Genomic DNA, 14,840 nt, shown 5'->3' with positions numbered 1-14,840 from the left:
TATGCAACATTTGATGCCTAAGAACATTCATGTTGCGGTACAAGTGCAACTTTTACCCAACACAACCTTTGCTTGTTGCCTAGGTGCATTCCTTGTCTACCTAGCTGGACTACGCGGCCATTCAAAGGTGTATTCAAGAGGTAGCGCAAATGGTTATGTCCTAGAATCAATGGAATCGTCAATAAGTTCCTGCTATCAACCACAATTTTAGCTGGGTTCCCACAATTGCTCGTATGGAGACATGATGGACATTCAGTGTCTCGATGAAGATGACGAGTCCCTTCCTTTTCTAACTCCTTACTTCCCGACTTTGTTCCTGAGCCAAGTCACACTAGGTGACCATGTAGTGTTTGTTTAAGAGCATTGCCAGGTGAGTTGGTTGCAACGTCATCGGCTCGTGAGGCTTTTAGAGTCGACCAATACACTTATCATGGGCACGAAACAAAGAGTGGAATATTGTAGGGTATAATTATATTATCTTATTTTATCTTTTACCCTACTTATTATGTCCATCAAAGAGTTTGAAATAACGTTGGGTTGCCTATAAGCATAGTGTATTTTTTTCATAGCTTATAAGCATGGCTAAACTTTGTTGTTTGATAACCCGTTTTTCTTTGCTTATGAGGCCTTAATTTTTTTTAAAAGCCTGCCACAAAACAAATCCAAAGCCCATCGTAATAATGCTTGTTAATTTAGCCATTATCGGGCTAGTTTTCAAAAGCCTCCTTAATCAATCTCAACATTATTTTTTTTTATTTTGAAATATAGAGGGACGATTCGGACTTTTCATACTAAACATTAGGGTTTATAGTTTCTCTTATAAATTACCAATTTTTTTTCGTTTTCACTTCTCAACCAGTATCACATAGCTAGGGTTTTCGGCGCCTCCATCAAGGTCCTTTCCTCTTTCTCTCAATCCCCCTGTCTCAAAGCTCAAATCTTTTCTTTCGAATCAGAATGCCGCATCTCTCTATTGTATCAATGCTTCGAGTTACCTCTGACTGTTCTGTGTTTTTGTTTTTTGTGTGCAGATAGAAGAGTAATTTTCTTCCGTCCCAAATCAACACCGAAAAATGTCAGGGTATGTTAATTTATACTTTCTGGAGTGATTTTATGCATTGCTCTATTTGCAGTTATGCTTCCTGATTGTAGAGAAGGTAGCTGATTTTTTTTAGTTGAGTCCATGGTTTTGTGCAGATTCTATTAGAAATGGTTCATCTTGTGATGTAGAATGAGATAAACTATTCCTAATAAGCTTTGATATTTTATGTTAATAAATTTTACCTTGATCATTTTATGTTTATCAATTTTCAATACAATACTGTTAGAACACTGTATCTGTTTGCCTTCTATGATTTTAAAATGGTTCATCTTGTGATCTATGGTCATCATTTGAGAATTTAATTAAACCAGTTACTGACCAGACAACATTGCCCTGAATCACTTCGTTTTACCTAGGACTCAAACATTGTAATATAGGTGCATCACCTTCCTTTGTTCTAACTTCCTGTCCCCTTCATGAGGGCCTGGTTGGTTCATTACTTTTCCTGTTACTGGTTTAATCTTTTAAGGTTTCATTTGTACTAAGATTTCAATAAAGTGTTTGAGATAATCATAGCTCATGGTAATCTGACCAAATTTTTGTTGCATTCATGTTATTTTTTTGGCATCTATGAAATGAATAATTTTTAAAAATTTCGAATACATTAGAGATACCCTTACTGCTGAAGGACTGCTTTTGAAATGTCTGCCAACCTATCAATTTAAACTTGATTGGTCGGGGAATTGAATCTAATAGCCATATATGTGTTACAAATAACTAGATGTAATTTAAAGTAAAATGAATCAGATATTTTACATATTCAGTGAGGAAGTTATTTTTGTTTCTGGGTTTAAGGTACTAGTAAAAAGCTTTATGATCTTATATTCATGTGCTTTGCTCTGTCTCTGTTCCTGACATTTAAGAATGTTTTACGTTTGCAGTGAAGATGTGGCTGTTCCAGTTGCAGCTGAGCCAGTTGCTGCTGCCATTCCTGGTGAGCCAATGGACATTATGACTGCATTGCAGCTTGTGCTGAGAAAGTCTCTGGCTTATGGCGGTCTTGCAAGAGGTCTTCATGAAGGTGCAAAAGTTATTGAAAAGCATGCTGCACAGCTCTGTGTTCTAGCAGAAGATTGTGATCAACCCGATTACGTCAAACTAGTGAAAGCCCTTTGTGCAGAGCACAATGTTAGCCTGTTGACAGTTGCAAGTGCAAAGACCCTTGGAGAATGGGCTGGTGTAAGTGCATAACCTCTTACCCTAGTTTTAATTTAATAATTCATTGTGCTAACTATTTACTCCCTATTTCTTAATTAAATTTGCGAATGTTGGTTAGTTATTATTCTTTATATATGCTATTCAACCTTGTCTTGTATCATTTTCATCTATTCATTTTTTACACTATTTTCCTTGCAGTTGTGCAAGATTGATTCAGAAGGCAAAGCTAGGAAGGTAACCGGTTGCTCCTGTGTGGTTGTCAAGGTATGACTTGGATATGAATTGGAAACGTTTGTCTCTTTTGCCTTGTTATATGCATGTTTTAAGTGTTCTCATTTTGCAGGATTTCGGGGAGGAACACGAAGCTTATAATGTTGTTCTGCAGCATGTGAAATCTAACTAAGTCTCAATAAGTTTTGATTTGTGGGTTTCAATTTGTATTTTTTATGATTCTGAGGATATTTTCACCTCAGTTTAGATTTTCTACCAGTGAACTTTGATGGTTTAAACCAACTTTGCCATTATCATTGCTGCTGTAGTTCTGTTACTCAAGTTTGTCTGCATACTCCAATTTTGTTTGTTATTGAGACTGACCTGTTGAGTGAAATGTTCATGAAATGGAACCTGCATAGTGGTGAGTACATGTGTGGCGGTGTGTGCAAGTAAACACAATAGGGGATGTTGGTAGTCTGGTTAGGCTAATTTACCCCAACATGACACCCATGTCCATATGCTCTTCAAGTCTCGTTTAATTAGTTAGCACTTTTGCAAAAGCAGAAACTTCGGTTATTCTTGCCCTTTGATTTTCCACTTAGCATGGACTCCATAGACTTGTGTCAAAATCAAATGTAAGCTTTACAGAAGTCAATTCTTGCAAACTCTCCCAAAATTCTTCACAGCACTGTACTATCCTAGCTTACATGTGATACCTTCTACATGAGTTTATCCTAAGTTCACCCCAGACCATGCTAAATGACACTCTTCCGTCGCACCATTTAAGGGGCTGTTTGTATACCTTCTCTTTGTTTGAATGGAAGAAATAAAAATTAGAAAGTAAACTTGTGTTTTCACAATTTCCCCATTTTTTGTTGTTGTCAAACAAACTATATGATTCCCATTTTCTGTTGACTAGCTGAATTGGTATTAGCCTAATAAGTGGTTATCGTAAGATCAAAGGGTTTGTTGGTTGTCTACTTTTGTTTTCACAACTAGTGTCGTGTTTTGGGTTTAACTTACATTCCCATAGTTGGAGGGCTGAAATCTCCTTATATCTAGTAGAATTTTAGTTGGTTGATAACCCTTAAGAAAATTTAATGGAGCTCCTACCCAGGAATGAGTGTTGCATCTCCCTGCGTCTAGCAGAATTTTAGTTGATTGATAACCCTCCTTAACAAAATTCCATGGTACTCCTACTCAAGAATGAGTGTTTGCACTGGTGCCTTGCCATGTGGTTTGGAAATGTTTTTTCTTCGTTTTACTATTCTTGTGACCAAAAAAATAAGAGTAAAATACACTCACCCCCCTCAAGATTTGTGAGAATAACACTTAACTCCATTCTTATCCAAAATATGCACTCCACCCCAATAATAATCTCACAATTACACTTAACTCAATTCTTCTCTAAATTCTACACTCCACCCCACCCCCTTTAACACCATCCAAAAGAGGCTAACGAAATATTCTTTTAACTCAAAATTAATTAATTTAAATATAAATACATTACATTATCTTCTAACTAAATAAAAAATATACTTTTTTTTAAAAAAAAAAAAAGTAGCACGAGATAATCATTGCTCATTCAAGTAAAAAAATCATTGTTATTTGGAGGGCAGCACAAATGATTTACAATAAAGCATGTTCTGGCCTTCTTGGTGTAATTCCAAATTCATAGAACTATAACATTTCTTAAACGAGAACAACTTCTGTTTTACTTCTTCCGGATCTGAGTTACGTAGCTTCCAGCTAAGTTTGAGATCATCCTCTTCAAGGCAACAACATTTTCCATCACAAATTTAGCAAAACATAACTCAATGTGAGAACCATCAAAACTCAAAAACTTTACCACTGAGTTTACTAAAAAAATTTGTCAATAAGTTTACTAAACTTTCAAAATATAATTGTGTTATGACGATATGTGATTACCTTAGTTATTAGGTTGTATGAGCACTTAAACACATGGCATTTTAAGTTTTAAAATATAAGTTGTTTAAGGTTATACACAGATATTAAGAACTCATCATTTGATAAATATTTTGACTGAAATACTCCATATTTAAATTTGAGTTATATTAGAGAGAGAAATATTTTGACCATAATAAACATCAAGTTTAATTATTATTTTTCATTTGGAGGTATTTAAAATATTTTATAAATATTTAGAATATTTACAAAATTATAGTACAATTATTATTTGGTTAGAGGATAATGCAATTTATTTATCATTTATATTTTAATTAATTAATTTGAGTTAAAGGAATATTCCGTTAGCATCTTTTGTATGGTGTTAAAGGGGTGGGGTGGAGTGAAGATTTCAGAGAAGAATTGAGCTAAGTGTAATTATGAGATTATTATTGGGGTGGAGTGTGTATTTTGGATAAGAATGGAGTTAAGTGTTATTCTCACAAACCTTGAGGGGGGTGAGTGTATTTTACTCAAAAAATAAATAGGGTTTGATGATTCTGGTATTTGGTGACTAATTATAAAACTTGAGGGTGTATTGTTTTGGTGATAAAATGTGATGGGTATCTTCGAATGGTTTTTCAACGCTCAAATTAGTTGAGAATAAATTAAGTTCATTGGAATTTAAAAAAAAAAAAAAACATTGCATATATTGCGAAATATTTTATGATCATAATAAAGTGCTTTAGCTGGGGGTATTTTATGAAGTTTTGATCAACACAAGAATTGGGTTTTATTTTTCTCTGTAAACGTCTGGGGCCTTATTGTCTAGGTGCCGAATAAGAATTCTCTAGCTCCTTTTAATAGTCTTGTCCAACAAAAATTCTCCTATTAAGAGCTGATAGCCTTTGACAAAAAAAAAAAAACAAACATTAAAAACACCACGAAGCAAAAAGTTGACATGATTAGGTATATTTTAAGCTCAAAATTGGCTTATGCTTGAATTTCCATCTTTTCTTCACAATAGTCATGAAATAAAGTAAAATAAGAATAAATTAATCCAAATTAGTAGAAGTAAAAATATAAAATTGGTTCCAAATTCCCGAAATGAACTTTCTATAAAATTTGTTCATTCTTTAAAAATTTGTATCATGGGCCATTATTTAGCCAATTTATTTTGTTTTAACTCCCTTCCGTTGATTGGAGTCTGTATCTTTTCTGCTACAAGAGGTACAGAAACAAAAAACGGACACTCCATAGTCCATAGCTTCTATTAACAAATGCTATCATACCTGGATGAGGCACCAAAGTTACATTCATCCTTGAAACCTATTGTGCACCATGCTTAGCTAAAAACTCAGCACAAGCATTCTCTTCTTTAAAGAGATAAACCACGGATGCCATCCAAGAACGTTGTAACAACTCTTCGACAGCTCATGTTAACTAAGCATACATATGTGTGGGGCGTTAACCAAATGACAAGCACCCAATAAATCAATTTGGCAAATCACATGCTTATAATAATTACTCCAAGCAAGAAGAACGTATTTCTGAATGCCCATGATCTCCATAGATATGCCAAAGTGACCAAACAAACCAATGAGGCAGCCAATTATCTTGTATAATCTTGCAAACACCCACCAAAGTTGGCTCCTCCACGAGAGTCTGTATTTTTTAATATAGATGCATGATACCTCCTTATTTTTTTAGTTAGGTTCAGAAACAATTGCATATTTATTCTTTTCCATAAAAATGTGAACGAGAATTATAACTACAACTTGTTAATTTTTAGAACAAATGTTAAGCCGGTGAAAAAATGAATATGCAATTCTTGAATGATCATGTGGATTGTCTTGCAGGTTTGAATGCTAGTCGGCAATTGGAACTTACTAATCTTGATAATCCCTGGAACAAAGTTGTTCCGCTGTTGTCTAGAGATTTTTTAGCTAGTTTTATTTTCCATTTAAAAAAAGTCTCAAATAGAGAAAGAAATTAATTGGCAAAGGTGGCGGCTGGATTTGGCGTTGCAGTCATCTTAGACTTCCGAGAATTGGCAAAGGTGGATTGGTTGTTGATAATTTGAGAAACCTAGAAATTAATTAGAGCATATTTAACTAAAATATTCACTAAAATATTTACATTTTACTTTTTACAACTCCCAATAATGTCACATCATCTAAATCATTTTATTAATTTTTACTCTAACCCAAAAACTTTTAAAAGTTTATATAAAAAAATTATTTTATTAATTGCAAGTTTTATTTCAACCTTTTATATTAAGCAATAATAAATACAAACACACTTTTCATGACTAAATTAAGTATCTACTCTCACATATCCTCACTAGCCATGTTGGAATTAAAAATATGTTTCAATGGTAATAGATATTGATGAGAGTATGTATTTGATATTACATACTCTCATTAGAGATGCTCTTATAAACCAACCATTCTGGTTCTGAAAATTCAAAGAAAGTTGAAACTGAAGTTTGTTCTACGTTCTGGATATTTATTTAAATCTCCTCACTCACTCACCAGCAAAGATTGAGGAAGAAGCGTTTGGTCCTTTTCACGATTAGAGACTAAACAACTAAAACATCCAATTTTAAATAAAATATATGAACAGCTATATGCTTATAAGATAATAATTGGAAACTATAGATGTTTTGTCCAATTAATCACCCCAACTATAAAGTAAAGAAATTAAGAAAGTAATTGAAAATTGGTCTTGCTCTGAATTGTTCAAAACAGAACTCAGTAGATACTTGATAATGATTGATCATCATCATGATCATGACTAGCGTGTCATCATGTTAGGTATATGCTTGTCCATATATTATGCGCAAACAGTCAAACACAAACACATAATTATATGCATAGTTCAGTTTTTATTCATTTTATAAAGTAAAAGTATATATTCAAAAAAAAAATAGAAGTTTATATGAGAAAGGCAGGACTACACCCATAGTGGCTGGACATAAATTTTTATCATCTCTACCAACTTTTCCCCACCATCTCTTTATTTTAGATATATAATTATATATGAACCGTTCACTTAATAACTAAGATTATCTTCCTTAGCCAAGAGTTAGAGAAGAGAAAATTAGATGAGAGAGGGTGCTCACCCTTATTTGATGGTCAGAGGAATGAGAGAAGGAGGGAGCTTCAGAGATAAGTTTTATCACTTTTCTCAGTCTCTTCATTTTGTGAAGAAAGAAAGGGTGTCATGTTTTATTTCTTTTTTCAATTTTAGTCATTTATCGGTAGGACATTGATTTTCGCCCATACCTAGAACCTAGGTCACCACAAATGTTTCTAGTTGGATAAAATTGTCTTTGGAATAAAAAAGTCTTTTTCTCTCTCTATCTCTCTCCCGTCTCTTTCTCTTCTTCTTTCTATTAAACAGAACAGGCGACTAGGTTTGCACATGGATTGAGTTGGGTGAATTTTCAGGCTAATCAGGACCCGAACCGATCATAAATATTTGGGTTGGGTTGGATTGGATTTTGTGAATTTTCACCTACGAATCCGAACCAACCCAATTCGACAATCTTCGGGTTGGTTTGGATGGATTAATTGGATCGCTATATTAAGATAAAAATAAATCTGAAATATTAAAAAATATTAAAAAACAAGTACTTCAAGTCTCTAACATGTGATTACATTATAAGTTAATAACTACCGTCTACATACATCTATACAACAACACATAACTAAACAAGTACTTCAAGATTTTAAATATAACAAGTAATTACAAACAAATTAGTCTCCAAGTCTCATAAAAATCACTCAAATAATGGGATCCAAGTCTCCATAAATTACATACCCTATTAGTAGGTTAGGTAAAAATTAAAATTATTAAAAATATATATTAAATAATATATTATTATTACATGATTGGATTTCAGGTTGGGTTTGATGGATTATTATGGAATCCGATATTCGATCCAAAGATGATTGGATCGTAATAAAATCCATCTGGTGGACCCGTTGACCCAATCCAACCCGCGTTTTTACCATTGAAATTAATATTAGGAGTTCAACTTCATTGGCCAATTTATATGTTTTTTCTCAATCCATGCAAATATATGAGTCATTTTGAACCTTCCTAAGATGCTAAACCTAAACATCCACTTGCTAATTCCTTAAGTGAGTCTATTGATCAAATTACTTACTATATAATCCATCAATAAAAGTAAAAATTGTCAAAAATCAACATTTACCAATGGTCAACCGCGGCAAAAAAACTCGTCGATAACAGCTTGGTCGGTAATTCTTGATCGAAGGCTTTTAAAAACCGATGGTAATTACAAACGATTTTGTATGTGATTATGTTACCGACGGTTAAAGTCATCCGTGATATAACGACAAACATAATTGTTGGTAACTTGCTACGCTAAAGTCGTCAATAATTTTGCTATATTTTTAATCGAACAAATGTAATTTCTCATATAGGAAATGATAAAGAAAATGTTTTGTGACGTATGCGTGTGTAATAATAATTTATAATTTGAAATTAAAAATATGTGGGGTTAGGTAAACGTGGTTAGTGAGAGAGAGGTGGCTATAAAAAGTGATTTTCCCACTACCCCACGGACACCACTCTACACCAACTCTATCTCGATTATTCGTAGCCATACAACCATAACTAACGACAACATGCCAGCTGCTGCCGGCGAAACCATCTGTGTCACCGGCGCCGGCGGCTTCATCGCCTCATGGATGGTCAAACTCCTCTTGCAGAAAGGCTACACTGTGCGAGGAACTGTCCGAAACCCCGATGATCCCAAAAATGGTCACCTGAGAGAGTTGGAAGGAGCATCTGACAGGCTTACTCTGATCAAGGTTGACCTCCTTGAACTCAACTCTGTCAGAGCTGCTGTTCACGGCTCTCATGGCGTCTTTCACACTGCCTCTCCCGTCACTGATAACCCCGTGAGTTGCTCCTTTGATTTGTTCCGTTTCTAATTTGTTTGGTAACATAGAAAAATCAACCATTATTATTGGATTTTCATTGAAACAGAATTTAATATAGCAAAATCTTAATTCTCTAACATTGAAGCAGTGCAAACCACAACGAGACATCATAAAGTGTACTGAGACTAAAAAACCATCACAAAAGTGAGGTGTTCAATAATGGTTTGCTTTGTTTTTGTATTTGTGTATTATTGCTGGAAGGAGAAGTATGTTCTTGTTGGTAGCTTGAATACGGTCATGCCGCATCATCGCCATTTGTTTATTTTGACGTTAAAACTAACATAAATGTGATTTTTACATACCTATCAATCAGAAACGTAAAACTTACCCTTTGTGTTTAACATGGATTTTGGATAAGCTAAATTTTGATACATTAATTTTAATGCGGATCCATATTAAATTCAATAGAAATCATAGCATGTTTGAATTTCCATCAAAATTAATTAAATCCAAGTTAATCTGTTAAAATTATATTTCCCTGGTCCATATTAAAAAGCAGAGTAAATGATTTTCGTTTTGAAATCACTTTCACTTTTGTGTTTGGTCCTGAGGCCAAAACAAAGTGGGTCCTGCCACCAAACTTTACTTTTCTGAAAGATGTGATGTGGTCTGTTTACTTTGCCCCCACTACTACACCAGAAAAAGTTATCTTCTTTTGTTACTTTTTTGTGAATTAAGCGGTTTGTTGGAAAATTTTGCAGGAAGAGATGGTGGAGCCGGCGGTGAATGGAGCCAAGAATGTGATCATAGCAGCTGCAGAAGCTAAGGTGCGGCGCGTGGTTTTCACCTCCTCAATTGGCGCCGTCTACATGGACCCTAAAAGGAGTGTAGATTCAGTGGTTGATGAGTCTTGTTGGAGTGATTTAGAGTTTTGCAAAGACACCAAGGCAAGTATTTTTATTTGCACCAACTCAATACACTACTACAAGTCTACAACACTAATGCCAATTAATTTTAATGATGTCTTATTTAATTGCAAATGGTTGGTCTTTATACCCAAATTAACATGATAATGAGGTGGATGTTATTATTGGTGTTTAAAAATGCGTGAATACTGAATAGTGGTTCTTGAAATTATTGAACGCCGACAAATTTGTCTCTGAAAGAAACAATTGTACGTGTGAAGTGGTGCTTAAATTGAACGTTTTATCCTACTACAAGGATTAACTTGACTAACAGTTTACATAATTAAAATATATTCTATGTCTCAGGCATGAATTTGCTATCCTCAAACACTGTCGCGACTAATTTAATTATTTACTCGTTTAAATATTAGAATTGTTAAGTAAGTACTAAAATGTACGAGGAGATCCAAATATTAATTTCTTAAGGGTGCAATCTATCTTTCTTATGTACCAAAAAAAATTAAATAATAAAAAGTGAATTAGATCTTTTTTATGAATTATAATAAATGTGTTTTCATGTCTGAACACAATGTTTGGTGCAGAATTGGTATTGCTATGGGAAGGCTGTGGCTGAGCAAGCAGCATGGGACACAGCAAAAGAGAAAGGGGTGGACTTGGTTGTGGTGAACCCGGTTCTGGTTCTTGGACCATTACTCCAACCAACCATCAATGCGAGCACGGTTCACATACTCAAGTACCTAACCGGTTCGGCTAAGACCTATGCAAATGCCACACAGGCTTATGCGGATGTTAGGGATGTGGCGTTGGCACACATACTTGTTTATGAGAGGCCAGAAGCTTCTGGTCGATACATATGTTCTGAGTCTTCACTGCACCGTGGAGAGCTTGTTGAGATTTTGGCCAAGCATTTCCCTGAGTACCCAATGCCTACCAAGTAAGTGACGGAAATGCTAGCAATACCATTTTTCAACTCATTTTAAGTGGTTGGTTTATTTTTTTAAAAGAAAATCAACATAGTTTTAAAAAGGTGGTCAATTTATGAGTGAATATGTACAAACAATTGTTTTAGTCCACTTATAATAGGCGAAGTTTGAATATCGTTCCTCGTCAGGGTAAAGTTTGAATATAATCTCTAATGTACCTTAGTTTTGATCTTCACCGCAAAAATAGGACCTTAATTACCAGATGTACGGTGGTTCTGACATATCATACCATCTGCTTTAATGAGGAACCAAAATCAAACATCACATATTAATGGTCATAAGCGCTTATGGTCATAAGCGCTTATGACCATATTAATGGCCCCGTTTGGAAAAACAGCTTAATTAAGCACTTATGGTCATAAGCGCTTATGACATAAGCGCTTATTCATAAGCTATTTTTGAAAATTTATTGAAATAAATTAAAAATAAGTTGTATATAAGCATAAGCTGTTTTTCATAAGCTATCCTGAGTAGCTTATGAAAATAAGCTGAAAATAACTTATGGCAGGTCATAAGCTGTTTGCATAAGCTCTCCCAAACACTGACATAAGAGCTTATGCTATCAGATAAGCTCAAATAAGCTCTTCCAAACTGGGCCTAAAGCTTAGTCAATTATAAGCTTGGTGTGAAATGAAAGAGTCTTCTTTTGTTCCTATGATAGGTTCATGAGCAATTAAGATAAGCCACGAGTCGTTGAAAAATATGGTGGAATCTAGTTGGTGGACCACAACTTTAGAAATGGGTAAAGGGTTTTTGTGGTCAGACAAGACTTGATGCCCACCTAAGATGTGATTATTAGCATTAGCAACTATCTATGATTTTCTTTAGCTAATTACATTCATTGAATTTATTGGTTTTATTCTCTTCTGGCACATCATGCATGGCCACATTATGCAACAAATGTTTCTTTTATTTCTTTTTCTCTTTAAATGATCTGTTAACCGTCCATGATCAATAGTGAGAGTCAAACTACATTTGCAAATTTTGTAACCTACAAAGGTTGTTGGAGAATGACATGTGTATTTGTTGGTTAGACTTAGTCCCAGTTTGGGACATGATCTCTTGCACTCCTGTGCTGCCACTGTAAGTTTGGTAAAGAGTCATGGAATTTTGTTTACAAATCACAATTGTATTCAATATTATGGATTTTATTGAAGTTGGAAAACTAATGGCATTTTAATACCTGGAATATACACATACTCCTGATTTTAGTTGTAGAATAAAAATGTGTGAATGTCAAACATTTTAATGAGGGTGTGAATAGAAAGGTTTGGGTAGCAGGTATACCAAATTTGACTTGTTTATGTGATCCATAGTCCACCTAAAAGATTGAAAGTGAAATTATACATGCCATGATTTTATATTGCAAAAATCAAGTGGAGCTTATGAATTATGAGTCCTTACCAAACTCAATATCCTTGTCAGGCTATGACCCATTCTGGTCTTTACCTACTACCTCTTCCACTAATATATGGGCCCGCTAAATCTTTTTTATAGATATATCAACTTTTTTTATTGTAGAATATGTAACCCAACCACTACTTTCCGTACTCCTTTGACAAAAAAAAACCACTACTTTCCTTAATAAGATTTATATTAATGCATTTTTACTCGGAGAACTTGATTAGAACAAGGTTGCTCAATTATTTTAATAATGAATTGGTCAAAGGTTCTTGTTTTTTCTGATGTTCTGTTTTAGTAATTAAAAAGCATTATCTTTATTAAAAAAAATGTATAAAATAATAAATATTGTTTTAACTGTTTTCCATACAAATCTTCCAAAAACATGAAATAAATTAGGTAATATTTTTATACTTCTAGTAAAAATGTAAATAATACAACTGCATTACCAAACTAATCAGATGCTAAAATATATTTAAAAAGAAGAGCTCAAATAAAAATGATATGACATTTTTTATAACCATTAAGTGAACATAAAAAAATTCTTAATTTTTCAATTGGTCTAAAATAGAAGTTAATCATACAAAACAAATAGACAACTAGCTCAGGCCATAAGAATGATACTTTGATGAGTAATTATTCATTCATATCAACTTTTTTTCATTTCATTTCCACCTATTTTTTCTTTCTATCCTCTGCATTTTCTATTGCATGGTCTATCATATCACTTATTTATCTTTCTTCTCTTCTTGTCTCACACTCTTAGTGTGAGTGGAATTAAAATGCAAAAACATTATTCTTACATTTGATTTGACTTGAAGCTGACTTCATATTTTACACATGCAGGTGTAAAGATGAAAAGAATCCAAGAGCAAAACCGTACATATTTTCAAATCAAAAGCTGAAAGATTTGGGATTGGAATTCACTCCAGTGAGTCACAGTTTATATGAGACCGTTAAGAGTCTGCAAGAGAAAGGTCACCTTACGATTCCTAAGCAAGAAGATTCTATTGCAGTGAAATCCTAAACAAGTTTGATTCAGAACAAGAAAAAGCATTTTATAGCAATCTGGGATCTGGGGTCATGTTAAATTATGGGGAATGTTGCAGTTAGATGACAGTATTTGGATGTTGTAAGGACATCATGTGAGTTGTTGCAGTGTCTGTCCGTATTTAATACTAAAGGATTTCATTCCCCTCTATGAAATTTTCTTTTCCACAAATTGTTTCATTTTTTTTCCAATACACTCTTTCATATTTCAAATATCATATGCATAATGCAATAAACATCATCCTCTCTTGAACCCAATTTGTGGAGAAAAGGATATATTGGTAGAACTCCACAGTTAATGCTAAAAGTGTAATGATGGAATATGAGAGATTAGCTGATTTTTCAACATGAGTGGGCGTTTCTCAAATAGATTTGGGTAGAGAGATTCTTTAATTTGACTTGTGTGTGTAATGTGGAGTTTGTTGATTGCTATCATGTGAGATTAGTGTTCAACTTTTTGAAACTTATTCAAGGCTGCAATAAGCTCTGACAATTACTTGAAAGACAAGAAAGTTTCAATTTTGAGAAGTGCTTCCTAGTAGTACTACTAGGCTGAAGTAAGTGCTAGCCGCAAGTGCTGAATATAAAAGCCACTGTTTTGTGGACTTTTGAAGCATTTGTGGGTGGAGCTCAACCAAACAGCCATGGAGTTAATTTCAAGAGTTCTAAACCTTCCCAATAAATATCCTTCCGTTTCCATGTTATATACTTGTGTTGTGATTGAGGTACTGTTTATATTTTTCTTATGGCGGTTTCCTTTCCTAACGTAAGTTCTCACAACTACATGAGCACTTGTATCGACCTTCAAGTTGACCAAAAGAACATTCACTTTAATGACACAAAGTGACAAAAATTGGCCCAAAGTACATTCAAACTATTATGGAATGCACACCGACAAAAGTATAAACACACCCATTTTTATAAACGAAAATAATGCATTGACACCTCAATTCTACCTCATGCCCAGATAGAGATATAGAAATAAAAGACAACAATGGATGATGTGATATGAATAGAAATGAAATGGAAGAGAATGAGATAGTGAGTAGATGCACATTTCTATAACATAGTTTCACTCCCTTATAGCATATTGACATTCGCATTCACTTTCACTCTTTTTTATATTTGGAAAACCTTCAAAATGGGCATCATAGTATTGGAATTTCTGTCTTGTTTTGTGTATACC

The 14,840-nt window shown here is 33.9% G+C and overlaps 2 protein-coding genes across 2 annotated transcripts; both read left to right on the top strand.

Moving 5' to 3' along the window:
• Positions 1-788: 788 nt before the first annotated feature.
• Positions 789-2,867, top strand: LOC130748782 (40S ribosomal protein S12-like). Its single transcript, XM_057602027.1, has 5 exons — positions 789-895; positions 1,032-1,081; positions 1,984-2,281; positions 2,459-2,524; positions 2,604-2,867. Exons 2-5 carry the CDS (start codon positions 1,074-1,076, stop codon positions 2,661-2,663), a joined length of 432 nt encoding a protein of 143 aa, XP_057458010.1. The 5' UTR covers positions 789-895; positions 1,032-1,073; the 3' UTR covers positions 2,664-2,867.
• Positions 2,868-8,950: 6,083 nt separating this feature from the next.
• Positions 8,951-13,826, top strand: LOC130748663 (cinnamoyl-CoA reductase 1). The gene is made up of 4 exons (XM_057601901.1): positions 8,951-9,312; positions 10,056-10,241; positions 10,802-11,154; positions 13,451-13,826. Exons 1-4 carry the CDS (start codon positions 9,037-9,039, stop codon positions 13,629-13,631), a joined length of 996 nt encoding a protein of 331 aa, XP_057457884.1. The 5' UTR covers positions 8,951-9,036; the 3' UTR covers positions 13,632-13,826.
• The last annotated feature ends 1,014 nt before the right edge of the window (positions 13,827-14,840 follow it).

Source organism: Lotus japonicus, chromosome 3, assembly GCF_012489685.1.
Source record: "Lotus japonicus ecotype B-129 chromosome 3, LjGifu_v1.2".
Taxonomy (NCBI): domain Eukaryota; kingdom Viridiplantae; phylum Streptophyta; class Magnoliopsida; order Fabales; family Fabaceae; genus Lotus; species Lotus japonicus.
The sequence above is the reverse complement of the archived record's forward strand: the minus strand, read 5'-3'. Positions and strand labels throughout refer to the sequence as shown.